This window comes from Panthera tigris, chromosome E2 (genome assembly GCF_018350195.1).
Source record: "Panthera tigris isolate Pti1 chromosome E2, P.tigris_Pti1_mat1.1, whole genome shotgun sequence".
Classification (NCBI taxonomy): domain Eukaryota; kingdom Metazoa; phylum Chordata; class Mammalia; order Carnivora; family Felidae; genus Panthera; species Panthera tigris.
In genome coordinates this window covers 12,398,435-12,425,362 of record NC_056674.1, presented here as the reverse complement: position 1 = coordinate 12,425,362, position 26,928 = coordinate 12,398,435, and the positions used below count along the sequence as shown (strand labels likewise).

General features: G+C 43.8%; 1 protein-coding gene and 1 long non-coding RNA gene across 2 annotated transcripts in view; both read left to right on the top strand.

Annotated features, from left to right (window-relative positions):
* LOC102970337 (zinc finger protein 234) overlaps positions 1-23,571 on the top strand; it is a 43,884-nt gene extending 20,313 nt beyond the window's left edge. Inside the window, 4 exon segments of the mRNA XM_042970084.1 lie at positions 3,920-4,030; positions 10,298-10,392; positions 13,265-13,391; positions 21,321-23,571. Of these exon segments, the coding sequence (XP_042826018.1) occupies positions 3,920-4,030; positions 10,298-10,392; positions 13,265-13,391; positions 21,321-23,188 (2,201 nt within the window). The 3' untranslated portion in view covers positions 23,189-23,571.
* LOC122234029 lies at positions 4,300-9,158 on the top strand. Its single transcript, XR_006211722.1, has 3 exons — positions 4,300-4,458; positions 6,119-6,190; positions 9,055-9,158. It is a non-coding gene; the product is annotated as an uncharacterized LOC122234029 (long non-coding RNA).
* Positions 23,572-26,928: the final 3,357 nt, after the last annotated feature.

Sequence of the window (26,928 nt, the reverse complement as noted above, 5' to 3'; positions counted from 1 at the left end):
TCCCGTAATAACATGGGGCCATTAAATTAATGTCAAAGACCTGTAATAGCAGGAGAAGAACATAATAAAAGCTTTGTGAAATCAGACCATAGCCTTCCTAGTGTAATAAATTCATAATTCTGTGTATTATGTGTTTATATACATACATAACACAGAAATGGATACTCTAAATGATATTTTTTGGCAAGGAGTATTTGGTGGCGTTTTCCATTCTGTAATTCCACTGTGTGTTTTTATTTCTCAGTGAACATCAATGTGATCAAACTGGCAACTTACAATAGAATTTGAAAGATGATTAGGAGTCCCTTATAGTTGGGTCACCTACTAAGATTGTTCTGCATTATCATATGGCAGATAAGATCAAAACTAAGGAATAAGACACAATTTGTATTCACAGATAAACTAATGAGTATGGTCAACCATGTTTGTTTTTGACGCACAAGATTCATCTTGAGGCATAAGCCAGGGAGCAGGCAAATACTGGAGATAGTAAAGTGGTTATGTTGTGGAGGTTAAGAAAAATGCTTTGAAGAAAAAATGTGCATGGGTAGGGATCTTACAGAGCATTATAGCGTTGGAGCCTCTAAGGAGAAAGAAGCTTTGGATGCCATTCCACACTCCGTGGATGCCATGGTGATATTTTAAGTGTATTGACTGAGGGGTTTACTTACAAAGTGTATCTAATAGATTCATTTTCATAATCAATTTTCTGGGCTCTATCTCCACAGAATACTAGATTCTGCGATCCATGCTATCTCAATTTGCATAGTGGCTTGAGGGTCCCTTCTACCACCTTCAGGTTCTGTGACTTGCTGAGAGGACACAGAATATAGTTGGATTTAGGACTATATTTCAGTGAAAGAATACATGTGTGAAATGTCTACAATAGGACTACAAAAGAAAGGGGTTTTAAAAGGGGTTCTTTAAAAAAAAATATTCATTTTTGATAGCATGAGTGGGGGAGGCACAGGGACAGAGGGGGACAGAGGATCCGAAGTGGACTCTGCACTGACAGGAGCAAGCCCAATGTGGGGTTTGAACTCACAAACTGAGCTCATGACCTGAGCCAAAGTTGGATGCTCAACCCACTGAGCTACCCAGGCACCCCTGAGAACCTAGGGTTCTTTTTTTTTTCTTTTTTTAATGTTTATTCATTTTTGAGAGACAGACCGTGTGAGTGAGTGGAGGAGGGGCAGAGAGAGAGGGAGTCACAGAAGCTGACGTAGGCTCCCGGCTCTGAGCTGTCATGACAGAGTCCGACGCGGGGCTCGAACCCACGAGCCGTGAAATCATGACCTGAGCCGAAGTCGGACGCCTAACCGACTGAGCCACCCAGGCGCCCCTGAGAACCTAGGGTTCTTAATGAGGGCTGGTCATGTAGGCCCTCTACTTAGCATGCCATCTACTTAGCATGTGACAAAACTCAAACCTTCAACAGAGAAAGCAGATGTTCAAAAGAAACCTTGTGCAGTTGAGACACAGTGAACAGCTCTGACCAGTGATGGACGGAGTAAGTCTTCCCAAATTCATGTTCCCCCGACACCAGCCAAAATCCAGCGTTGCAAGCAAGCCTAAGGACCATATATAATAGCAAACCTGCTACTCCTCAGGGGATGTGCCAAAACGCTTAATTCATCCAGAAACACACCAGTAGTTGGACACGTTGGGCTTATTATTTGTTGCAGTGGAGTACACCCACCAGGGAAAACCATGAAGCGTCCCGAGAGAAAGAGGGTGTCAGAAAGAATCTACTCTAGGATTTGAGCTTTGTTCGGGTGGTTTAGGGGAGGCCTAAAGAAGCAGGGTTCCTGGAGATGAACTACTGTCGGAAAGCAGGAGGAATTCTAAGAGTGAGTATTTCAATAGGTGTTACCTTTTGGGAAGGCAGCCTGGAACAAGAATAAAGGTCCAAGTGACAAAGAAGTAGCAGTCGCCCATCTAGCAAAAAAGGGATGCTTGGCATCGTGTGATGGCACAGCGACCTCGTTTTTGTGTGCACCTCGACAAAATTAAGAAGGGGACTTGTTTCGTCTCACTTTACCATGGTCTCAGAGAACGCTCATTTGAGGATGGTGTTCTGTGATTCATTTATGTCCCAAAGGAGACTAACATGGCCTAGCTTCGAGGGCTACACCAGCTTCCAGATGTCGGGCCGTTTCGTTTTTAGTTCTCAGTCCATCCAGTGTAACATTCTACAGCCATCATTTGGAAGGAGTTAGACTTTTTGCAAAATTTTTTTAAATGTTTCTATTTATTTTTGAGACAGAGAGAGACAGAGCATGAGCAGGGGAGGGGCAGAGAGAGAGGGAGACACAGAATCCGAAGCAGGTTCCAGGCTCCGAGCTGTCAGCACAGAGCCGGACGCAGGGCTCAAACTCACAGACGGCGAGATCGTGACCTGAGCTGAAGTCGGATGCTTAACCAACTGAGCCACCCAAGCGCCCCTAGACTTTCAAAACTGATATTACAAAATGATCAGCTTATATGGATATAGAACGTGAGACTTCATTTTATTTTTCAATTACTTTTTTTTTTAGAGAGAAAGAGAGATTGTGTGTTTGTGGGGGGTGGTCAGAGGGGCAGAAGGAGAAAGAGAATCTTAAGTAGGCTCCACACCCAGCACAGACCCTGACAAAGGGCTTGATCTCACCACGGTGAGATCATGACCTGAGCCAAAATCAAGAGTGAGACACTCAACCAACTGAACCACCCATGCACCCTGAGACTTCATTTTATTTTATTTTTTTTAACTTTTTTTATTTTTGAGACAGAGAGAGACAGAGCATGAATGGGGGAGGGGCAGAGAGAGAGGGAGACACAGAATCCAAAACAGGCTCCAGGCTCTGAGCCATCAGCCCAGAGCCCGACGCGGGGCTCGAACTCACGGACCGCGAGATCGTGACCTGAGCTGAAGTCGGCCGCTTAACCGACTGAGCCACCCAGGCGCCCCGAGACTTCATTTTAAAAATTAAATATATATGTTGATAGCTAGCTAGCTAGATATGGATAGATATAGATATATATTGATATATGTTTATGGGGAGACAATTTTTATCTTCAGGAGGAAGGATTCTAGGTGCATTTTTCTTATTTTGCTTCATACTATGTTTAGTTTTTAGTAACATACATCTCTTAAAATTAACTATATGCAATAAAATAACTATAAAATATAAAACATTTTTATCAGAAAGTATAAAGGAAAAAACTCTTAATACTAAAATATGCTCTCCCACCTACAGAATCCTCCTCCGTGATTTGCCTTTAAATCATGGGCTTTGGGTGTCAGAATAAGTCCAATATCAAGTTCTGCAGCTATTACCCTTGCTTTGAGATACTGGACAATTTTGTAACTTCACAGAAGCTTGACATGTTCACCTCCAAAGTAGGGATAATAATTTTTAAAAAAATTTTATTTTAGAGAGAGAGTGAGCGAGAGAGCGCACGCGCGCGCACACACACACACACACACACACACACACACACACACACACACACACACGGGAGGGGCAAAAGGAGAGAATCCCAAGCAGGCTCCCTGATCAGCGCAGAGGCCAATGTGGGGCCGGATCCCACCACCCTGAGATCATGACCCGAGCCCAAATCAAGAATCACATGCTCAACCTGCTGAGCCCCCCAGGCACCCCGGGATAATAATTTTAATATACAGTTTAAATAAGGGAAGCGTGCTTTTCCATGAGGACAAGCTTCCACTTGGGCCCTAAATTCCTCCCAAGTCTGTGGTGTGTCTGGAGTAGAAGCGGGTAACTTCCTCGCTTCTCGCCGCCCCTCCCGCATAATTCTCCCTCACCCATTCTTTGAACTCTGTTTTGGCCTCATATCGTCAGATTACATTAAACATCCTCCCCCTCTCAGTCGTCTAGTGTCCCTTAAGCAATCATTCCCCGTTAATTTCTTGAAGATTGTACCTCCTCACCTAATCCCTTTCCAACAACACTCCTGTCACAACTGGAGGCATTTCGAATTCGGAAGTCGTGTCCATGGAATAATTTCGCTGAGGACTCAGGCAGAGGTAACGCAGACTCTTAACAAGGAAACCCGTATTACCACCTAGGAAGTCGGGACTGCGCGACCCCTTCCATTCTGGCATTTGGGGAAGCGTAGACAAGGAGCTTCCAGCAGCCGCAACTTGTTTAGGAGCGCGAGCCTAAGAGCGTTTTGCCTTTAGCATTCTGGGAGATGTAGTCCCCGCGCTCCGTGTAGTCGCGCTCACTTCCGCTCAGGAAGGCGGGTCTGGTGCATCCTGGGAGATGTAGTCCAGAAGCTCCAGGTTCTCGCGGGCACTTCCGCTGGGGGAGTGGGAGGTTGCTCCTGAATTTTCTATGGAAGCGGTGCGTCAGTTCCGCCTCTCCCAGCGCTTCCAAACTTCCTGAATCTGAGCTTGGAACCTGCAGCGACAGGGCGACTTAGGGGGGAAAAAAGCCTGAGCGGAGCACGCAGGTATTAGCGGGGGGGAAGGCAGTGGTGTGCGTCTCTGGGGGAGTCTCTGCGTTCGTGGTGGGTCCCGAGGCCCGGGGTGGGGCGTGGGGTGGGGTCACCTATCGCCTGGCTTGAGTTTCTGCTTGTCTCAGCTCGCCCCGTCCGCCTCCCTACACCCACGCGTGCCTGTGCTTCCTGGTGTTCCAGGATTGTAAGAGGTGGTGAAAGAGGACTTCAGCTGCCTCCATTTTGACCTCAAACTTTCTGGCTGGCTTCTTTCCAGCTTGTCTCTTGGCGCAGGTGGCACAGCCTTGGGGGCAAAGCAGCCCCTGGTGCGAACCTAAACTAACCCCTCAAGCCGTAAGGGCTGCCCTGCGCCAGCAAGACCCCGTTTGTGATTGACCCCAAGATAGTAATCCGTTTGACCTTCGCTGCCCACCTGCAGTACCCGCCCGCCTTCACCCCACCTTTTGCTTACATAAACTTGGACGTATTTTCAGGCACTTTGAAGACAGTCTTGGAGCCGTTAGTCTGCAGTCTTTTGGCGTTCGCCTTACTGAGATAAATTCTTTTCTTATTCCCCTGGACTAGATTCTCTGCCTTCGGATTTTGTCAGCAGCGAGGGACCAAGTGGGGTCTGTTTGGGACCTCCCCAAAGCCAGATGCTCTTGCCCCCTCCTCCCCACCCCGCCCCCGCTCGCCAGCTAGGGTTAGGGTCCCCCAGGTTAGGGTCACATATCCAACTGCGGTGATCTTTGCTCTTCTCTGATTCCTGCTGGATCAGGTTGCTGGATCATCCTGGGCCCCTTCTTTTAAAAAAAAAATTTTTTTTAATGTTTTTATTTATTTTTGGGAGAGAGAGCATGAGTGGGGGAGGGGCAGAGAGAGGGAGACACAGAATTCGAAGCAGGCTCCAGGCTCTAAGCCATCAGGACAGAGCCTAATGTGGGGCTCAAACCTACAAACTGTGAGATCATGACCTGAGCCGAAGCTAGACGCTCAACTGACTGAGCCACTCGGGCGCCCCATCCTGGGCCCCTTCTAATCTCTCTTTTCAGAAGGTGCCGGTAGTAATGGAACTAAGGTTGAGTTCCCACCTTGGTGACTCAGAAACCTTACCAGATTGAGTTGTTGCATAAAGAAAACTTTGATTTGCAAGCAAAGAAGGAAATCACAGGGGAATAGCTTCCGCAGCCGGGAATCCCCAAAAGAGGGTGGATGGGTTCCTTTTGTTTAGGGTTAGGATGGATATTTAGATAGGGAAGGCTTGTCATGGTAGGTAGAGGCAGGCATAGGGATGAGCATGCGCCCTAAGGAAACATGCCTATATGTTGTGTGTTATGTACATGAGGCTGAGGCTCCTCCTTGGGCAGAAATTTTAGGATTATAATGAGGTAAAGGTAATTGTAGGTCAGTCCAGAAGCCACTCTGTGCAGGCACAAGTTGGGGGTCTAGCTCAGAAGTTCTGGGTGGTCTGGGTCTGCGGCAGGTCTTGTCAGGGCAGTTGTCATCACCTGAGGTGGTTTCTGGTTTCCCTGGGATCACGACCTGGGGCGAAATCAAGAGTCTCTTGCACAACCAACCAGCTGAGTCACCCCAGGCGGGGCGCCTAGATTGCACTGTTACTGAGGACAGTGACATGATCATGGCATTTCATGACATTATTTTTTTTCTTCCCCAGCCTGATTTCTCAGAAAGGGCTGCACAGAGGTGGAAAGAGTGACTCCCCTGGCTACTGACAGCAAAGTTCCACGTGAGTGGGATTTGGCTTCTTTCTTTCTTTCTTTTTCTTTCTTTCTTTCTTTCTTTCTTTCTTTCTTTCTTTCTTTCTCTCTCTCTCTCTCTTTCTCTCTTTCTCTCTTTCTCTCTCTTTCTTTCTTTCTCTCTTTCTCTCTTTCTTTCTTTCTTTCTTTCTTTCTTTCTTTCTTTCTTTCTTTCTTTCTTTCTTATGTTTATTTATTTTGAGAGAAAGCGTGTGTGGGTGAGTTGGGGAGGGGGAGAGAGAGAGAGAATCCCAAGCAGGCCCTCTGCTGTCAGCACAGAGCCTGTCCTGGCCTGGGAAAAGGAAGGGGGTTGCTTATTCTCCCTACCTGAGATCATGACCTGAGCAGAAATCAGGAGACAGACGCTTAACGGACTGAGCCACCCAGGGGCCCCTGGGCATTTTTCTTTTACAACGATAGTCACGTCAATTAGATAATGTATAGGTTGTGTAATTGGGCATGGGTATTAGTAATAATTAATCCTTAATTGCCAACCTCAACCATGGCGGTTTTATACAAATAAATATATTGGGCTATACCACAGCTATGCGAAGAAATTCTGCCTTTTTTTTTTTTTTTCCTGGTCAATAAAATGAGATTGAGACCCAGGGAGCATAAGTGATTTGCCCACAGTCCCCACCTAGTAAGAGGCTGAACTGGGGTTGGAATGAAGGCAGCCTGAGTCCAGAGCTCAGGTTGCTAATCTCTTGAGCATGTTCTGCAGCTGTAGGAACCAGCAGGCACCAGACCCTGGGGTAGTTGGTACTTGGGTCTGGAGGACCTTAAAAGCAAGGCTAACGGGCTTTGACTTTTCTGAGTTTTTAAAAACATTGTCAACTATTTTATTCTTACTAGTAATATGCTTTATTCTTTTTTTTGAAGTTTATGTATTTTGAGAGAGACAGAGGCATTGTGAGTGGGGGAGGGGCAGAAAGAGAGAATCCCAAGTAGGCTGAGCAGTGCCAGCACATAGCCCAATATAGGGGCCCGGACCCATGAAACCGTGAGACATGACCTGAGCTGAAACTAAGAGTCGGACACCTAACCGACTGAGCCACCCAGGTGCCTCCTTAAAGAACTGTATCATTATGGAACAATCAAAAAATACAGAAATATGAGGGAAAAATTATTTTATTTTTTAAGAAATTTTTTAAATGTTTACTTTTTGAGAGAGACAGAGTGTGAGTGCGGGAGAGACAGAGAGGGAGACACAATCCTAAGCAGGCTCCAGGCTCCAAGCTGTCAGCACAGAGCCCTACGCAGGGTTTGAACTCGGGAACCACGAGATCATGACCTGGGCCGAAGTTGGACACTTAACCGACTGAGCCACCCAGGCGCGCTGGAAAAAATTTTTTTAATTACCCGGTAATCGAGGATGTAAAGATAATAACTGTGAAACTTTTAATGCATTTCTGTTTGGTGGTTGTTTGTGTATATTTGTATGTTTGTTTATGAACATTTTGCACATTGATCATATTTTTCTGTGTTTAGCCTCTGATGTATTTTAACTATGGAAATTTTGTTTACGATTTAAAAAAAATTTTTTTTAATGTTTATTTATTTTTGAGAGAGAGAGAGAGAGAGAGAGACAGAGCACAAGCAGGGGTGGGGCAGAGAGGGAGACAGAATCCAAAGCAAGCTTCAGGCTCTGAACTGACAGCACAGAGCCTGACGCTGGGCTCGAGTTCATGAACTGTGACTTCCTGACCTGAGCTGAAGTCAGAGGCTTAACCGACTGAGCCACCCTTTTTTTTTTTTTTTACGATTTTTAAGTAACCTCTACACCCATTGTGGGGCTCATATGATCAAGAGTTAAGCCAGCTAGGTCCCACAGAGCTATGGCCAATTTTTAAACATTGCCAAGAAAAATAAATTTCCATTTAATTTCACGATTGTCTTTATTATCCCCGTTATTATTGTTGTTCCTGTGAGTGTTTCCTGACAGTATAAGACTTTATTTTTGCATAATTTAAAATTAAAAATTTTTCCATTGAAAAGTTGCAAAAATAGTGTAAGGAGTTCTCATATACTTTTTTTTTAAGTTGTTTTCTTTTTTCTAATTTATGTGTTTTGAGAGAGAGCGAGTTGAAGAGGGGCAGAGAGAGAGGGAGAGAGAGAAAATCCCAAGCAGGCTCCTTGCTATCTTGTGCAGAGCCTGATGCAGGGCTCAATCCCACGAACCTTGAAGTCACTACCTGAGCTGAGACCAAGAGCCAGATGCTTACCTGATTGAGCCATCTAGGTGCCCCCTCAAATACTCTTTACACAAATTCCCCAGTTGTTTACATTCTGTCTGTCTTGTGGCTCCGTCAGCCACGAAACACCAGGAATATACCTGCAATTCAATGACAGCTTCTTTTAGCTTTCTGAAGGAAGGAAGCCCCACATATGGGTAATCAGGTATCTTGGTAAAAAGGATTCAGGGGAGGCTGATTATAGAATTTTAACATCCCGTGCTTGGTAATATTGGATGTTATACTATATGATAGAGTTATCTATCAGATGTTAGATGTTTAGTAAGTAATTACGAATAGTAGTTAATGGTGTTGTTACTTATTAAATAATGCTAGATAACATATAACATCCTGGTTTGTACTCTGCAGTCTTCTATTTAATTTTGTTCTGTGTTTCATGTAAACGCCTTATAACCAGTCTCCCCTCCCCCATCTCATTTCAAAGTCCAATTTTATGTACTACCTTAAACTGTATATTTGTTGATAGACATTGTACAAAACTTTTATCATAAACTTGATGTTCTTTAATGTGGAATGCATTCCATAATCTTTGTCTTTTTTGTTGATGGTGCTTCTTTTTTTTTTTTTTTTTTTTTTTTACTTTTTGTTTTTCACGTAAGCTCTACACCCAACGTGGGGCCCGAACTCACAACCCGGAGAGCAAGAGTCACACGTGCCATCGACTGAGCCAGGTGCCCCTGTTCTTGATGCTTTTGAAGAGTGTAGAGGCAAGTTAGTTTGGAGAAAGTTCTTCATTTGGGGTTTATCAGATGTACTTACTACGTGTTTAGGTTCAGTAATGCGTCATTAGCAGGGATCCCGTAGAACATTGAGGCGTCCTTGACATTGTAGCATAACAGGAGCCAAAGGACGTCGGTCTGTCCGTATATCGGTGAACTCAACGTTCTTACCTAAGCTAAGGTGATTTCTATTAGGTTTCTCCACTGCGAAGTCACTAATTTTTATTTATTATATTTTTTTAAAGATTGTATTTTTTAAGTAATCTCTATACCCAGCGTGGGGCTGGAACTCACAACCCCCAGATCTAGAGTCCCACGCTTTACCGACTGAACCAGCCAGACTTCCCTAAAGTTACTATTTTTTAAATCAAAATGAGTAAAGTTTATGGGGAGATACACTTACTGGTTGGCATTCTGCTGTGAGGCCAGGCTTCCCCATGTTCCCTGCTTATTCACTCAAATATAAATACCTTTATCAAGATGCACTCAGAATCTGTCAGTTAGTTTTGTGATTTAAATGACACGTAGATGAACAAACATTTATTAATATCAACTTGATGTGTATTGTACATATCATAGAATCTGCCCATTTTAGTTGCACAAATCAGTGATTTTTAGTAACTTCGTTGAGTGGTGCAGCCATTGCTGTAATTCAGTTTAGAACATGTTCATTCCCCCAGTTGGATTCCTCAGGCCCATTTTCAGTTCACCTCCATTTTCTCCCCTAATACCCAGGTGACCACCAACCTGCTTTCTTTCTCCTTAGATTTGCCTCTTCTGGACATTTTCTAGAAATGGAATCATAAAATATCTGGCCTTTTGTGACTGGCTTCTTTGACTTTCAGCAGCGTTTACCAGGTTCATCCATGTTGCGGCGTGATCCTTAACTTCATTCCTTTTAATTACAGTAAAAGCATCTGAAAAACATTCCACTGTACAGATTTGTCACAATTTGTTTATTTGTGCATAAGTCATAGGTCAACATTTCGGTGGTTTCCGGTTGGAGGGTTATCAGGAATAATGGTGCTGTGAACACTCATGTTCGGATTTCCAGTAATCATCCCGGGACGGGAGGGGAGTGACATCCCGGGCTACCTTTAATGTCTTTTTTCCGCCTCCCTAGGCCCCCCACCAGGTGCGGTTCTGCCTTCCTAGGATCTGTGCAACTCTGTGCTCTGCACACTGCCAGAAGTAGGAGGACCCGTGACCATGTTCAAGGTGAGTAGGGCTTGCCTTTCTCACTTTCCAAATTCCATCTCATTATTCAGTTGGTCACACCTTTTTCTGGGGATGACTCGAGCAGAGCTCCAGGCGTTGGAGGACCTGTTTTGTGCCAGGGTCTTCCCTTGTCCCTTTTGAATTTACTTTGCATGTATTTTTAGTTTTTGTTTTATTATTATTTTTCTTACGGAGTAGAAAAATTACTAGAAATGAGCAATTCTTCCAATTCATTACTTCCTTTCTGACAAGTGAGCTATTTTTATTTTCTCCCTCTCTTATCCTTGTCAATATCCATAACTGAATTTGTATTCGTGATATACATCTAATTTTAATTCTGATGTTTTTCCTTTAATGTTTTGTAATGTTCGTTTTTCACAGTTGCATCCTGTCCCCATTGAATCGATGTACTTTTTATCTTTACTTCCTGTTCAAAGACATGTATGTGGTTTAGGGATTTTACTGTTTTTTATTTTTTTATTTTTGAGAGAGAGCGTGAGCAGGGGTGGAGAGGAGAGAGAGAGAGAGAGAGAGAGAGAGAGAGAGAGAGAATAAAAGCAGGCTCCATGCTGTCAACACAGAGTCCAGTGCAGGGCTTGAACCCACAAACCATGAGATCGTGACCTGAGCTGAAACCAAGAATCAGACGTTTAACCAACCGAGCCACCCAGGCACCCCTCGAGAGATGATTTCCACAGCTGGCCTGCTCCCTGACCCCCTTCTCAGAGTCACCCCGCCACACTGACCTGCTCAGCACTGCAGGCACGTTGATAGCAGTTAGCACAGTCATTTATAAAATTTAAATTTTAAATGTAAAATCTTTAAATTTCTCTGTGGCCAGAGATACCTGATACGGAATTACCAGGAGCAACAACCTGAGGCAAAAATACTTGCGGGATGCCAAAATAAAAAGGCAGAGCCCATAAGAGGAATCTTATGCATATGGTAAAGGGCAAAAATCCAGTGAAATACAAACAAGGATGAGAGTAAGCATGTGAAAAATGAGAAACACAAATAAACATCTCCAAGGGAGTTATGTTAATTTACAGTCAAATAAGTGGCAATAATAATACAAGTTGTTCTTGTAAACCAGATTAGCAAAACCATGGAAAAATGTATAGCCTGCTCTTGGCTGTCATTTGGAGACCCAGGACTGTTGTATTCTTCTTTTTTTTTTTTTTAATTTTTTTTTTAACGTTTATTTATTTTTGAGACAGAGAGAGACAGAGCATGAACGGGAGAGGGTCAAAGAGAGAGGGAGACACAGAATCTGAAGCAGGCTCCAGGCTCTGAGCTGTCAGCACAGAGCCCGATGCAGGGCTCGAACTCACGGACCGCGAGATCGTGACCTGAGCCAAAGTCGGACGCTTAACCGACTGAGCCACCCAGGCACCCCAGGGCTGTTGTATTCTTTTGAAAGATTAGCGGTGTAGGAAAAAGAGGGGGAAGAAAATCTGCCATCATATGATCACAATTTTAAACGTGCTCATTTTTGACGTTTTAATTTTCCTTTGCGATCATTTTCAAGTGGTCAGGGAAACAAGGTCTATGTAAAATGATGTTCTTTGCAGGATACGTTGTAATGAGAAAAATACGTAAAATTAAATACTGTTTAATCGGTATCGTTAAGTATAGTTTTCTGTTCTCTGGGATAACAGCCACAAAATGAGATGAAATATTTTTTTAATTTATTTATTTTAGAGAGCCAGAGCAAGTGGGGGAGGGGCAGAGAGAGAAGAAGAGAGAGAATCCCAAGTGGGTTCTGCACTGCCAGCACAGAGCCTGATGTGGGGCTTGAACTCTCTAACCATGAGATCATGACCTGAGCTGAAATGAAGAGTTGGACACTTAACCAATGAGCCACCCAGTCACCCTGAGAGGAAATATTTTTATTTTTTATTTTTTTAGAGAGCTTGGGAGCAAGTGTATGCAGGTGGGGGAAGGGCAGAGGGAGAGAGAGAATCCCAAGCAGGCTCCACGCCTGGTGCGGACCCCACCCTGGGGCTCGAGTTCACAACCGTGAGATCTGAGATCATGACCTGAGCCAAAATCAAGATTGGACGCTAACCAGCTGAACCACCCGGGTGCCCTGATGAGATAGTTGTTGATAATGGCAACGTGAAGAAATAATATGAATAATAACAAAGGTCTGTTAGGCACTTATTCTGTGCCATGCACTGTTCCAAGTGCTAGGGATATTCCCTGGTTTAATCCTTGAAGGAGCTCTGTCACAGAAGGACCACATACGGAGAAGAAACTCAAGCACATGGACAGACTTGTCCAAAGTCACACAGCTAGTAAGGCACAGGCCCTTGGGAATCGCACAGAGGCCTGCTGGTTCCGGAACATGATGCCGAACATTACATGGGAGAACCACGGAGCTGTCCCACAAGGTTAGCAAAAGCTCGTTAGTGGCACATGTGAAAGCAAAGTGATAGGGTTCGTGCGTGTGTGAGAGGAGGAAGGTGGGTGTTGTCAAACGTTTGAACTAAATTGCTGAATGCTTCTGGGGCAGTCAGCACCACGCGTCGCGAAGTAAAACGTGTGTTGTCCAGGATGCGTGTTTAGAGTTTTTGGCGGTTACTTGTAAGTAGACTCCACGAGGACACAAAAACACAAGGACGTTGTAAGTAGACTCCACGAGGACACAAAAACACAAGGACGTTGTCATTGCCACACATTTTGGTGAGGCTGATGAAACTCACCGTGGCATTGGCAGGGTAGAAGGAGAAGCGCCTGGAAGCCTACAGATGGACTTGAGCCCCTCACACTCTGGAACTACGTCCCACCATCCTCTCCAGCTTTTCCGTGCTGCCCCGCTCCCAGTGGCCATTGGGTGCGAGATTGAGGTTATGTGTGCTTGGTGTTGTAGGAGGCAGTGACGTTCAAGGACGTGGCTGTGGTCTTCACGGAGGAGGAGCTGGGGCTGCTTGACCCCGCCCAGAAGAAGCTGTATGGAGACGTGATGCTGGAGAACTTCCGGAACCTGCTCTCTCTGGGTGAGGACAGGCGCTCTGTGACTCAGTGTCAGCTTCCTGGATTGGCTTTGTGTGTTTGTGTGTTCAAAGCTTTGGGGGTCTTGAAATGGTCCCTTGTATTTATGGTGTACTAACAATTTGTAATAACATAAAGTGGGAAATCTCAGTTCATTAGAACAGAATATATTGCAGCAAGATCTCCCGCCAATTTTGTCAGTGGTGTAGGAGCCTGGTGGGAGATTTAGTGAAAATAGACATTGGTTAGAAATAGGTGTTTGTAATGCACGTTTCTGCATGTATGTCTGGGTCTTGAAATACGGGCCATGTTTGTTTGGTTTTTTTTATTTTTTTTAGTGTTTGTTTATTTTTGAGAGAGAGACACAGAGTGTGAGCAGGGGAGGGTCAGAGAGAGGGAGACACAGAATCCAAAGCAGGCTCCAGGCTCTGAGCGGTCGGCACAGAGCCCGACTCGGGGCTCAAACCCACAAACCGCGAGATCATGGGCTGAGCCGAAGTCGGAGGCTTAACCGACTGAGCCACCCAGGTGCCCCAATATGGGCCACGTTTTTAAAAATGTTTGAAAAATGCTGGTTTTGATTAATTGATCAGTATGTGCAGGAATCCAAATGTTCAGTCGATTGTACCTTTAGTGTGTGCGTTCTATTTATTTCTAAATGTCTTTCTAGTTTTGAGAGAGGGAGCATGTGTGCTCAAGCACGTGAGTGGGCGAGGGGCGGAGAGAAGGAGAGAGGGGATCTGAAGTGGGTTCGAGCTCACAAACCATGACATCATGCGCTGAGCCAAAGTTAGATCCTTAACCACCTGAGCCACCCAAGCGCCTGTAATGTGTTCGTTATAAATACGGACTTTGCATGTTCACAAAGCACCGCCTCTTCAAACATGATACATTCCGCTTAGAGAAGGTAAAAACGCTTTGGACGATGCTAGCAAGCCACAGACGAGAGAAATCAGGTAAGAGCCAAGCAGGTGGGAGTCCTCGTAGGTGTTCTCCTGTGTGTCTTCGCTTCTTTCCGCCCCCTTTGCTGTCACCTGGTCCAAACTGCTAAACTGTTTCTTGAATCCTTTCAGCCGCTTGCCTGTTTCCACGCTTCCTCTTGTTTGTCTGTTCTCCGCGTAGCAGCCCGTGTGATCCGTAGGAACTGGAAGTCAGAGCCCCGTTCCTCTGCTCAAGACCCTTTGGGGCTTATTTTTCCCGGAGTTGAAACCTCTCGAAGTGGCTTCTTGAGTCCCCCACTTCCTCTCTGAATACCTCGCCCGTCCCCTTCCTCTCGCTCCGCCTCGCCCACCCACACCATGCCCCTCGGGGCTCCCAGACCTGCCAGGGACGCTCTAGCGCCTGCTGCCGGAACAAACTGCCACGCACTTCATGGCCTAGAGCAACACGGTTGATTACGCTTCTCTGGGTCAGAAGTGTGGCATGGTTCTTAACCAGGCCACAGTCGCGGTGTCTGCACGGTTGCATTTCTTTCTGGAGGCTCTAGGGGAGGATCTGTGTCTTGGCTTTTTCAGCTTCTAGAGGTTGCCCCCCGTTTTTGAACTTACGGCCCCTTTCTTTCGTCTTCACCGCCACACCCTGCTTCTCCCTGCCCGTTCTCTTGTGGTCACATTGCCTTCCTCCGCCCTTCTTCCGTAGCTTTCTTGCACTGTGAAGGATCCTCTTGATTGCCTTGAGTCCAGCTGGGCAATAGAAGATAGTCTTCCATTTTAAGGTCAGCTGATTAGCAGCCTTCATTTCCATCTGCAGCCTTAATTCCTCTTTGCCATATACTTAACGTATTTTAGGCTCCAAAAATCAGGACGTGGATTCTTCCGGAGCCAATTAATCTGCCTACTACACATACTTCTGCCTCAGAGCCCTTCCTTACTCTCTGTGGCTCTCTCTGACATATTTTTTTGCCTGAAATCCTTTTGTCCCTTCACTCCTTCCCTCCCTCCTTCCTTCCTCCCTTTCTGTGTCTGCTCAGTTTTAATGTCACAGGAACGGCCTTCTCTGACCAACTTAAGTAAAACATCACCCTCTTTACTTTTCTTGTTCTGCCTTAGGTTGTGCCTCATACGTTTTTGTTTGCTTGTTCATCTCCTCTCTGTCCCCGCTGGAGTTTGATCCCCTCCCCCCCCACCCCGGCGAGGGATTTTGCCTCTTTCGTTCATTGCTCTATTCTCAGTGCCTAGAATCGTCTGGTATGTGGCAGGTGTTCTGGAAACATGTATTGGCTTCGTGAATGTGCTAATGGAAAGGAGACCTCCACGTGTCCATGGGTCCTGGAGATAGCTATAGGTCGTGTGCAAACCAGAGCGAAGGAAGGATGTTGCAGAACATTGTTTGTTTTCTGATGAATGCCTATCCAGTTTCTTTCTGTTTGTTACTTTCTTGGGTGCCCTTGGCATGAAAGTGTGTTTGGGTATGTGCACTTGACCCGTGTCCCAGGGCAACTGGTAAGCATTGTGCTTGTGGTCATACTGAGTAACATGCTTTGTCTCTGTGCTCTGTGGCTTTCTTGGAACCTTCTGTTGGGGAGCATTTTCTTTTTTTTTTTTCTTTTTTAATTTTTTTTTAATGTTTGTTTATTTTTGAGAGAGAGACAGAGTATGAGCAAGGGAGGAACAGAGAAAGGGGGAGACACAGAATCCGAAGCAGGCTCCAGGTTCTCGGCTGTCAGCACAGAGCCTGACACGGGGCCCAAACTGACAGACAGTGAGATCATGACCTGAGCAGAAGTCAGAAGCTTAACTGACTGAGCCCCCCAGGCGCCTCAGGGGAGCATTTTCATTTCTGGGAAGAATACTTTTGGAATGACAATTTTTTTTCTTTTTTTTTTTGAGAGCATGTGTGTCCTGGGGAGAGGGGCGGGAGGATGGAGAGAATCTCATGCAGGCGCCACACCCAGTGCTGAGCCTGATGCAGGGCTTGATCTCATGACTATGAGATAACGACGTGAGCTGAAATCAAGAGCCAGATGCTTGGGGCACCTGGGTGGCTCAGTCGGTTAAACGTCTCTTTTTTTGGTTTTGTTTTTGTGTTTAAATTTATTTTTATTTATTTTGAGACAGAGAGCAAGCCAGGGAGGGGCAGAGAGAGGGAGACAGAATCCCAAGAAGGCCCCGCACTGTCAGCACAGAGCCTGATGCAGGGCTCACACTCATGAACCATGAGATCGAGATCTGAGCCGAAATCAAGAGTCGGACGCTTAACCGACTGAGCCACCCAGGCGCCCCTGGAATGAGGATTCTGATGTCCTGTTCTCAGATCCCCCAACAGAAGGAAGAAAGATATGTTTCCTCTTTCTTCTTCTATGTTTCTTCTACTGTATCAGGCAGTATCAGCCAGGTTGCAAGCTGCCTTCCTTTTGAAGAGTTGCCATCTGCAGCCCATTTGCCTCTTTCAAAGCACCCACCCACGTTACTGCCTCCAGGTTTCCCCTTCCCTGTCCTCGGAGGGGAAGATTTAAGGTGAGAGCGATAGGAGACACATACCCGAATGCTGCCTGCATCTGGTTCAAAACTAGATCATGCTTTTTATTTTCTACAAAGTTAGCCATTAAGCAAATGTGAAAGAATATAGATTTCATACAATTTTTCCTTGATTTTTTATTCTTTTTTTAATTTTTTTTTTTAATATTTATTTATTTTTGAGACAGAGAGAGAGAGAGAGAGCATGAACAGGGAAGGGTCAGAGGAAGAGGGAGACATAGAATCTGAAACAGGCTCCAGGCTCTGAGCTGTCAGCATAGAGCCCGACGCAGGGCTCGAACCCACAGACCGCGAGATCATGACCTGAGCCGAAGCCGGATGCCCAACCGACTGAGCCACCCAGGCGCCCCATTTCCTTGATTTTTTAAATGAAGATTTGGTGCTTTTCAATTAGTAAACATTCATTGTGTTTTAATTAGAACTTGTTTTTTTTAATTTTAGACCGAGAGAGAGCAAGTAGGGGAGAGGGGCAGAGAGGAGAGAGAGAGAATCTTACATAGGCTCCATGCTTAGCACAGAGCTAGACACGGGGCTCGATCCCGTGACCCTGGGATCATGACCTGAGCCAAAATCAAAAGTCGGACATTCAACCAACTGAGCTACCCAGGTGCCCTTCAACTAGTGAACATTCTGACGTAGAAAGAATCAGGAAATTTCCTGCTTAAAATTGTCAACATCCTCAGAGAGACTCCCTGTTCCCCTCACACAACTCCTCCTTTTAGGGGTCAGTTTGTTAAATATAACCATAAACGGAATTACTCACCAAAAAGTACATACTCACCTATTAGCGTTTTCCCAAGATTCTAGTAACTTATCTTTCCATTTGAACAATTTAATTAGGGACTGGGTAACTTGTGGAAGCAAAGTTTCCAAGTCTTTTTGAGCATGAGCCATAGTAAGAAACACATCTTTCATTGTAACCAGAACATTTTGCATGTTGTAGATTTATATGTGACTTTCACAGGCATCTCACATAATGACACCTGTCCTGTTGGCAGTGATGCTCTGAGAGTTTCTGTCCTGGTTCTTTTTTCTGAGAGCTTATTACAAGCTTTTAAATCTTTCCAGCTTACTAGAGTCTCGAAAGTTTTTGAGTTTGAAAAACTGTTGTGGTGGGTTATGTTATCCACACATCCATACATCCACAGTTCTTCCACATCCTATTATCACAGAGATAGTCCTAAAGCTTCAGAAGGAACCAGCAATAGGCCTTCCTTTCTTTTCACCCTAGAGACGCTTGCCACCTTTTATTGTTTTTGTTAGCATCCTGGTTGAGGTACCCCCGTCTCTCGATGTCCCCTGTGCAGCTTTTCAGCTTCCCAGCAAAACTGCAATATTCTTTCCCTTTCCTGTATCAAATAACTTACCTGGAAAAGATATTTTCTTTCTAGGATGTGGCTTCAACTCTCACCAGAATAGTTGAACCAGGATTCATTTATTTCATTTAACATGCACTTGTGGAGTACTTGCCACACTCCAGGCAGAGTTCTGGACATTGGTTATAAAGTCAGAAAGTGTAAAATGTGTTCACCGTACAAGGTATAACGTGCTTCCCTCCTTGGTGCTGCATTGTGGTGGGAAAGACATATGGTGCCCGACAGATGACCTAGCAAGTCACATGGTGAGAGGGGTGCATGGAACATAAGGAAGGATGGGAGTTGCCGGAGGTGAACTGGGGGCGGACAGGGCTGATTATTTTACGCTGGGCCGTAAAGTGGCTTGTTGCTGGACTGACTTTGAGCAGAGACCTACAGGTCATGAGGAATCATCCATGTGTCTGTCCAGGAAGTGTTCCTGGCAAGACCAGACTCCCACAGTTGGGCTGGTTTTCAGAGGTTACACCATAACCTCATCTTTTCCTTTTCCCAGGCTCTGTCTCTATTGTTTTTACTTTTTTTTCTAGACCTCTGAATTACCATCAGGTTTTAGAACCATGTATGTTTTCTGTTCAACTTTATTTCCCTTTTGTCCTCACGAAGGAAACTTGCCCGTAGAAGATAAAGTTCTGCTGTCTGCTTTATGCTACGTTTTAGTCAGTGTGCCATTAGGTATTTGCTCCCAGACCTGCAAGTCATTCTAGATATTCCAGGTCACCTGGACGCTGAAGTAACTTTCCAATAAAGTGACCCAAAGCAGGGCTCTGTAGAGGCTGTTTCCCACACGTCTAGTGGATCGAAACGGGGACAGCTTTTAATTGACTATTCATACGGGGAGGCGAGTGAATTTCCCTTTTAAACATTTCTTCAGCAGTGTTTTCAAAGACTATCTTTCTAGAGCAGTTTTAGGTTCGCAGCAAAATTGAGCGAAAGAGACAGAGATATCCCATATATCCCCTACCCCCACACACTCACCTCTTACATGATCAGTATCCCCACCAGATACAATTGATGAACCTATATTGACACATCATTGTCACTGAGTCTATAGTATACATTAGGGTTTACTCATGGTATCATACATTATATAGACTTGGACAAATGGATAAAGCCACATATCCATCTTTATAGTATTATATAGAGTAGTTACACTGCCCTAAAAAATCCTCTGTCCTCTGCCCGTTCATCCCTCCCCTCTAACCCTTAGCCACCATTGATCTTTTTACTGTCTCCATACTTTTACCTTTTCAATAATGTCATATAGTTGGACTCATACTTTTCAGTTTGGCTTTTTTCACTTAGTAATACGCATTTACATTTCCTCCATATCTTTTCATGGATTAGTAGCTCATTTCTTTTTAGCACCAAATAATATTCCATTGTGTGTATGTACCACAGTGAATTTTTATCTGTCCGCCTACTGAAGGACATCTTGGTTCATTCAAAGTTTGGTCCTTGGGGCACCTGGGTGGCTCAGTTGGTTCAGCGTCCGGCTTCTGCTTAGGTCACGATCTCACGGTTTGTGAGTTCAAGCCCCGCGTCGAGCTCTGTGCTGACAGCTCGGAGTCTGGAGCCTGCTTCGAATTCTGTGTCTCCCTCTCTCTCTGCTCCTCCCCGCTCGTGCTCTGTCTCTCTCTCTCCTTCAAAAATAAATAAAAACACTAAATAAATAAATAAATAAACTCCTGAAATCTTTAAAAAAAAAAACAAAAAACAAAGTTTGGTCCTTGTGAATAAACCTTGTCCAGGTTTTGTCTGTGTATAGATTTCTGTGTGGGCGTACATTTTCAGCTCCCTTTGGTTAATAGCAAACTGTGCAGTAGTGGGAGAGTATGGTAAGGGTATGTTTAGTTTTGTAAGAAACCACCAAACTGTCTTCCAAAGTGTCTATACTATTTTGTATTCCTACCAGCGATGAATGAGTTCCTGGTGCTCCACGTCATGGCCAGCACTGGTGGTGTTGGTGTTCTAGATTTTGGCCATCCTAATACATGTGTAATGGTATCTTGGTGTTTGGATTTGCATAAAATAACATGGGGAGCATCTTGTCATACACTTATTGCCATCTGTAGATCCTCTTCAATGTTTTTTTTTTTTTTTTTAATGTTTATTTCTGAGAGAGAGAGAGAGCATGAGCGGGGGAGGGGCAGAGAGAGAGACACACACAGAATCTGAAGCAGGCTCCAAGCTCTGAGCCATCAGCACAGAGCCTGATGCAGGCCTCGAACCCACGAGCCATGAGATCATGACCTGAGCCAAAGTCAGACGCTTAACCAACTGAGCCACCCAGGCGCCCCGATCCCCTTCGATGTTAAGAAGGTCTTTGGTCCATTTTTTAATCAGGTTCTTTTTCCTTATTGTTGAGTTTTAAGAAAAGTACTTTTTGAAAAGTTTATTGAAAAAATAATCTTCAAATGTTTAGATAATCTTTATGTAAATACAGAGACTTGGGACTATGAATAGGGTAAATGTTTTAGAAAACACATTTCTGAACTTAAGTTATTAGAGGTGGTCAAAAGTTTGTAATAGTAGCCAATCCATTTAATGTCTGTCAACACAGAAAGATAAGGTTAGGTGAACATGTGCAGAATTTCCAGGAATACTTTGAATACAGAAATATAAATATTTCAAGGTATTTGGTATTAGGACATATAATAAATCCAAAATTTGGTTATGTTACTGCTTTTCTTGAAGTTCTAATTGATTGATATTATCTATATAACTTTTCTAACTACATAACTTATTAACTACATGATTTTCTATTCAATATTCTACACTGACTTTCAAATTCAATAGAAATGGCCATAGAGGCAAACCATAAGAGACTCTTAAATACAGAGAACAAACTGAGGGTTGATGGGGGGAGGGGGGAGGGAATATGGGCTTAGTGATTAGGAGCCCACTAGCCCCCCTCCGGTGTTCCCTACACTTGCAAATTAGAGACTGTGATACATGGTGGAAAAGACCGACTGGACATTCTCTGGGTTCAGTAAAGTCTTACGGTCTCTCCTAAATGCGAAATCTTGAAAATACTGAACAAAGCCTTCAGTTGTCCACATCTCTGCATTCTCTGTCTTTACAGGAGGAAAGATCCAAAATAAAATGAAGACTGTTTTAGAAACAGAACCACACAAAGAGCTTTCCTGCTGGCAGATCTGGCAACAGATTGCAAGTGACTTAACCCAGTGTGAAGGCTCCATGATAAAGAGTTCTCAGTTCCCCAAACAAGGTGATTCACCTGGACAGGTTGGGGCCGGACTGTCTGAAACTCACACAGGTCAGAAACCTGATCAGTGCAGTGAATTTAAGAAATATTTCAGTGATGTCTCCAACTTTGATCTTCATCAACAAGCACACTCAGGAGTGAAGTCTCACACATGTCGTGAGTGTGGAAAAAGCTTCTGTTACAGTTCAGCACTTCATATTCATCAGAGAGTTCACCTGGGAGAGAAACGCTATAAGTGTGATGAGTGTGGGAAGGAATTCAGTCAGAGCTCATGCCTGCAAACTCATCAGAAAGTCCACACCGTAGAGAAGCCATTCAAATGTGAGCAGTGTGGGAACGGCTTCTGTCGTAGGTCAGCACTTAATGTTCATTATAAATTGCACATGGAGGAGAAACCTTATCGTTGTGACCAATGTGGAAGGGCCTTCATTCATGCTTCCCATCTTCAGGAACATCAGCGAATCCACACCGGGGAGAAGCCCTTCAAATGTGATAAATGCGGTAAGAATTTTCGTCGTAGATCGTCACTTAATAGTCATTGTATGGTCCACACGGGAGAAAAACTGTACAAATGTGAGGAGTGCGGGAAGTGTTTCTTCTGTAGCACAAATCTTCACATCCATCAGAAGGGCCACACGCGAGAGAAACCTTATAAATGTGAGGAGTGTGGGAAGGGCTTCATTCAGCCTTCTCATTTTCGGGCCCATCAGAGAATCCATACTGGTGAGAAACCATATGTATGCAAAGTGTGTGGTAAAGGCTTCACTATGAGTTCAAATCTTCAGGCACATCAGAGAGTCCACACAGGAGAGAAACCATACAGATGCAACGAGTGTGGAAAGAACTTCGGGACGAAAACCCGTTACCAGGTTCATCTGGTGGTACACACGGGAGAGAGACCCTATAAATGTGAAGTATGTGGGAAGGACTTCAGTCAGAGAGCGTATCTGCAGTCCCATCTGAAGACGCACAGCGTGGAGAAACCTTACAAGTGTGAGGAATGCGGGCAGGGCTTCAATCAGAGTTCCCGACTTCAGATTCACCAGCTGATCCACACCGGAGAGAAGCCACACAAATGTGAAGAGTGTGGGAAGGGATTCAATCGTAGAGCAGATCTCAAAATTCACTGCAGAATCCACACTGGAGAGAAACCATTTAATTGTGAGGAGTGTGGGAAAGTATTCAGGCAGGCCGCGAATCTTCTGGCACACCAGAGAATCCACAGCGGAGAGAAACCTTTCAAGTGTGCGGAGTGCGGGAAGAGCTTTGGTCGCAGTTCACACCTGCAAGCCCACCAAAAAGTGCACACTGGAGAAAAGCCGTACAAGTGTGAGGAGTGTGGGAAGGGCTTCAAGTGGAGCTTGAATCTGGACATGCATCAGAGGGTCCACACAGGAGAGAAACCCTACAAGTGTGGGGAGTGTGGGAAGCACTTCAGTCAGGCCTCGAGTCTTAAGGTTCATCAGAGTGTCCACAGTGAGGAGAAACCGTACAAATGTGATGTGTGCGGCAAGGTCTTCCGCCACTCTTCACAGCTACAGTCTCATCAGAGAGTTCACACAGGGGAGACCCCTTACAAGTGTGAGACCTGTGGTCAGAGCTTCCGTTGGCGATCCAAACTTTCACATCATCGCAAAACTCATGGTGGCAGTACGGTTTATGAAGGTAACAAGAGTGGTAAGAACATGAAGGAATTGTGTGTGGAAAGAAGTTCTCCAAAATGACGTTGTGTGAAACCCTGAATTCTTACCATCATCGAGTCTCATAAGAGAGAAAATACTTGTTTGGTTTAGTTGGTATTGAAGCAATAATTGAACCTGTCTCGGTTTTCACCAGATCACACAGTGGAGAACCCTTAAGTGGTGTGATACGTCTTTGTTCAGAAGCACTTAGATAGTACTTAGGAATAGAGTTTGGTCTGGCCTTTAACACAAGCATAATGGTGTGCATGCCAGAATTCATATGCACTAGAATGTAAGCTGCATGAGGACAGGGACTTTGCTGCTAAATATACGTAGCCCTCAAAGCTGGAGGCGTCATAATTCTGGACTTCAAGTTATATTACAAAACTGTAACAAACAAAATAGTATTGTACTGGCACAAAAATAGACACATAGGTCACTACGACAGAATAGAAAACCCAGAAATGAACCCACAAATACATGGTCAGTTAATCTACAACAAAGCAGGAAAGAATATCCAATGGGAAAAATAGCGTTGGGAAGACTGGACAGTAACATGCAAGAGAGTGAAATTGGACTGCATTGTTACCCCATACACAAAAAAATAAATCCAAAATAGATTAAAGACCTAAGTGTGAGACCTGAAACCATAAAAGTCCTTGAAGAAAGCATAGGCAGTAATTTCTCTGATATCAGCTGTAGCAACTTTTTTTTCTAGATAGATCTCCTGAGGTAAGAGAAACAAAAGCAAAAATAAACTATTGGAACTACATCAAAAGAAAAAGGTGCACGGCAAAGGAAACCACAAAACTAAAAGGCAGCCTACTGAATAGGATATTTGCAACTGGTGCATTCGGTGAGGAGTTACTATCCAAAATATATGAAGAAATTGTAAAACTCAACACCCCCTCCCCCAAAAATCCAATTACAAAATGGGCAGAAGACCTGATTAGACATTTCTCCAAAAAGACATCTAGATGGCCAGCAGACACATGAAAAGATGCTCAACGTCTCTTCTCAGAGAAATGCAAATCAAAATTACAATGCGCTATCACCTCACACCTGTCAGCATGGCTAAACTCAAGAACAAAAACAACAGGTGTTGGCAAGGATGTGGAGAAAGGGGAACCCTCCTGCACTGTTGACAAGAATGCAAACTGGTGCAGCCACTGTTAAAAACAGTATGGAGGTACCTCAGAAAATTAAAAATAGAACTGCCCTATGGTCCAACAATTGCACTATTAGGAATTTACCCAAAGAATACGAAAACACTAATTTAAAGGGATACATGCACTCCGATGTTTATAGCAGCATTGTTTACAATAGCCAAAATACGGAAAGAACCCAAGTATTCATAAGTTGATAACTGGGTAAGGAAGATGTGGTATGTGTATATATATACGATGGAATATTACTCAGCCATAGAAAAGAATGAAATCTTGACATTGGCAATGATGTAGATGGATCTAAAGGGTATATTGCTAAGTGAAATAAGTCAAAGACAAATATGTAATTACACTCCTATGCGGAATCGAAGAAACAAGAAACCAGCAAAGGGCAAAGGAGAGGCAAACCAAGAAACACTCTTAACTATAGAGAACAAACTGATGGTTATCAGAAGGGAGGTGGGTGGGGGGATGGTTTAAATAGTTGATGGTGATTAAGGAGTGCACTTGTGATGAGCATCGGGTGATATGTGGAATTTCTGAAGCACTATATTGTACACCTGAAACTAATACACTGTATGTTAACTAACTGGAATTTAAATAAAAACTTTACAAAAAAAAAAAAGTCTGCACAGCCTTAATATTGACTAGCCCTTGTAGGTGTGCTCTCCACCTGTATGTTAAATAAACAACATATGAAAATTGTACCCAGAGGAGGAAACCTGCAAAGTAAATTTCAGTACAAAGCAGTACATTTGTTGAACTGTAGAAAACCTCTGGATATTACAATTCACAACGTTAATGTTACTCCTCTACTATAAATGGCTCCTCTCCTCCCACAGCCTCTGTTCTCAAGTTGGGTTCTTATCTGGGGCCCTGTGTACTTTTCCAAGCATTGTATACAGTTATGTTGAACTGTCTTTTGTCATTTTTCTGACACTACAGACTGAGAAAGTTTTGTTTGCAAGGACTTAACTACATTTCACACAGCTGCTTTTATCTATCAATGTTAAGGCAAGAATTTACTGTAACACTTTGAAAATGTCACAATTAATTACCAATAACAATTTTCTTAACTGACCTTGAGTTTATTGTTGATTTATAACTCTGCATTTCCATCCAACTCAAAATGTTGCCTTCTAATTACTGTAACAATTTTTTTAAATCAAAATTTCATGTGGGGTCTATGCCCTCTTTCTCCCCCATGCTCATGAAAGGAATACCCCACACACACACACATTTGTGGGAATTTGATAATTTGATCAAATGTTTTTTTTTTATTTTTTTAATGTTTATTTAGTTTTGAGACAGAGAGAGACACAGCATGAGCAGGGAAGGGGCAGAGAGAGAGGGAGACACAGAATGTGAAGCAGGCTCCAGGCTCTGAGCTGTCAGCACAGAGCCCGACGCGGGGCTCGAACTCACGAACTGTGAGATCATGACCTGAGCTGAAGTCGGACGCTTAACCGACTGAGCCACCCAGGCACCCCTGATCAAATGTATTTTTGAGGGGAAATTGATACATGCTTTTCCCTACTGGCAGCACTAAAGCATGGTTCTTGGAAAGGAGTATATGTCAGAATATAGGTTGTACATCTCTGATTTGTAAATCATAAAATCAGAAGTTAACATTATGAGATTAAAATACCAAGAAGATGAGCACCACATTGATGATATCACTGATTTTTTAATAGGAATAAGTGCACGTCTGTAGGAACTTGAATTTTGCTATATTCATATATTAACTTGAAGCCATTAAGATTATGGCAGATATCTGTGACGAGAGGAGAAATATACGGGCTTTGAGAAATCATAGATTGTAGCCTTCATAGCATAATCACACGTAAATCTTTGTGAGTGTGTTTGTGGGAAGGTATGTATCTACATACATAGATAATGTGAAAAGGGATCCTTTTTCATAGTGGTTTTTCTTGGCAAGAAACATTTTATAGCATTTTCGCATTTTTCATCCCCCCCATATTCTTCCATTTAAGTTATGTTTCAGTTTTTCATGGAATAGTACCAAAGCAGTAAATTACAATGGAATTTGGGAAAGTACCAAATAATTATCCCTTGCAGTTAAGCTGCTCTGAATGTTCTGTATTGTCATCTGGCGTATAAGATCAAAATTAAGGTATGGTCTCTGGAAGCCAGTTGCAAAACCAAAGAATTCTCTGGTGGTTTTGCATATACAAAGAATTGGATGAATTTTAACAATTGTAGTTAACGCATGCTGTGCTTTAAGTATAAATTCATAACAGGGAGAAGGCAAATCCTGGAGCTACAAACAACATTGGTATAAATGCATTGTGGAGGCATTAAAAAACAAAACATTTCCTTTTGAAAAGGTATGCGTGAAGGAAGAACATAACAGCAATGTGGACCCTCTGGCTGTGGAACCAGTAAAGGTGAAGACCAGGTTTGGATGCTGTTACATAGATATGATAGTGATTATTCATTATAGTTGATTAAAGGGGCTTTCCTCAGCAAACTCTATTTACTAGAGACAGATTCCCACGATTGATTTTGTGGACCACACCTTCTTCGGATGTTAGGTACTTAATTAGGTCCATGCTGTTTCAGTTTTGTGCATTGGGGGTTCCTAAAGCTGTTCCA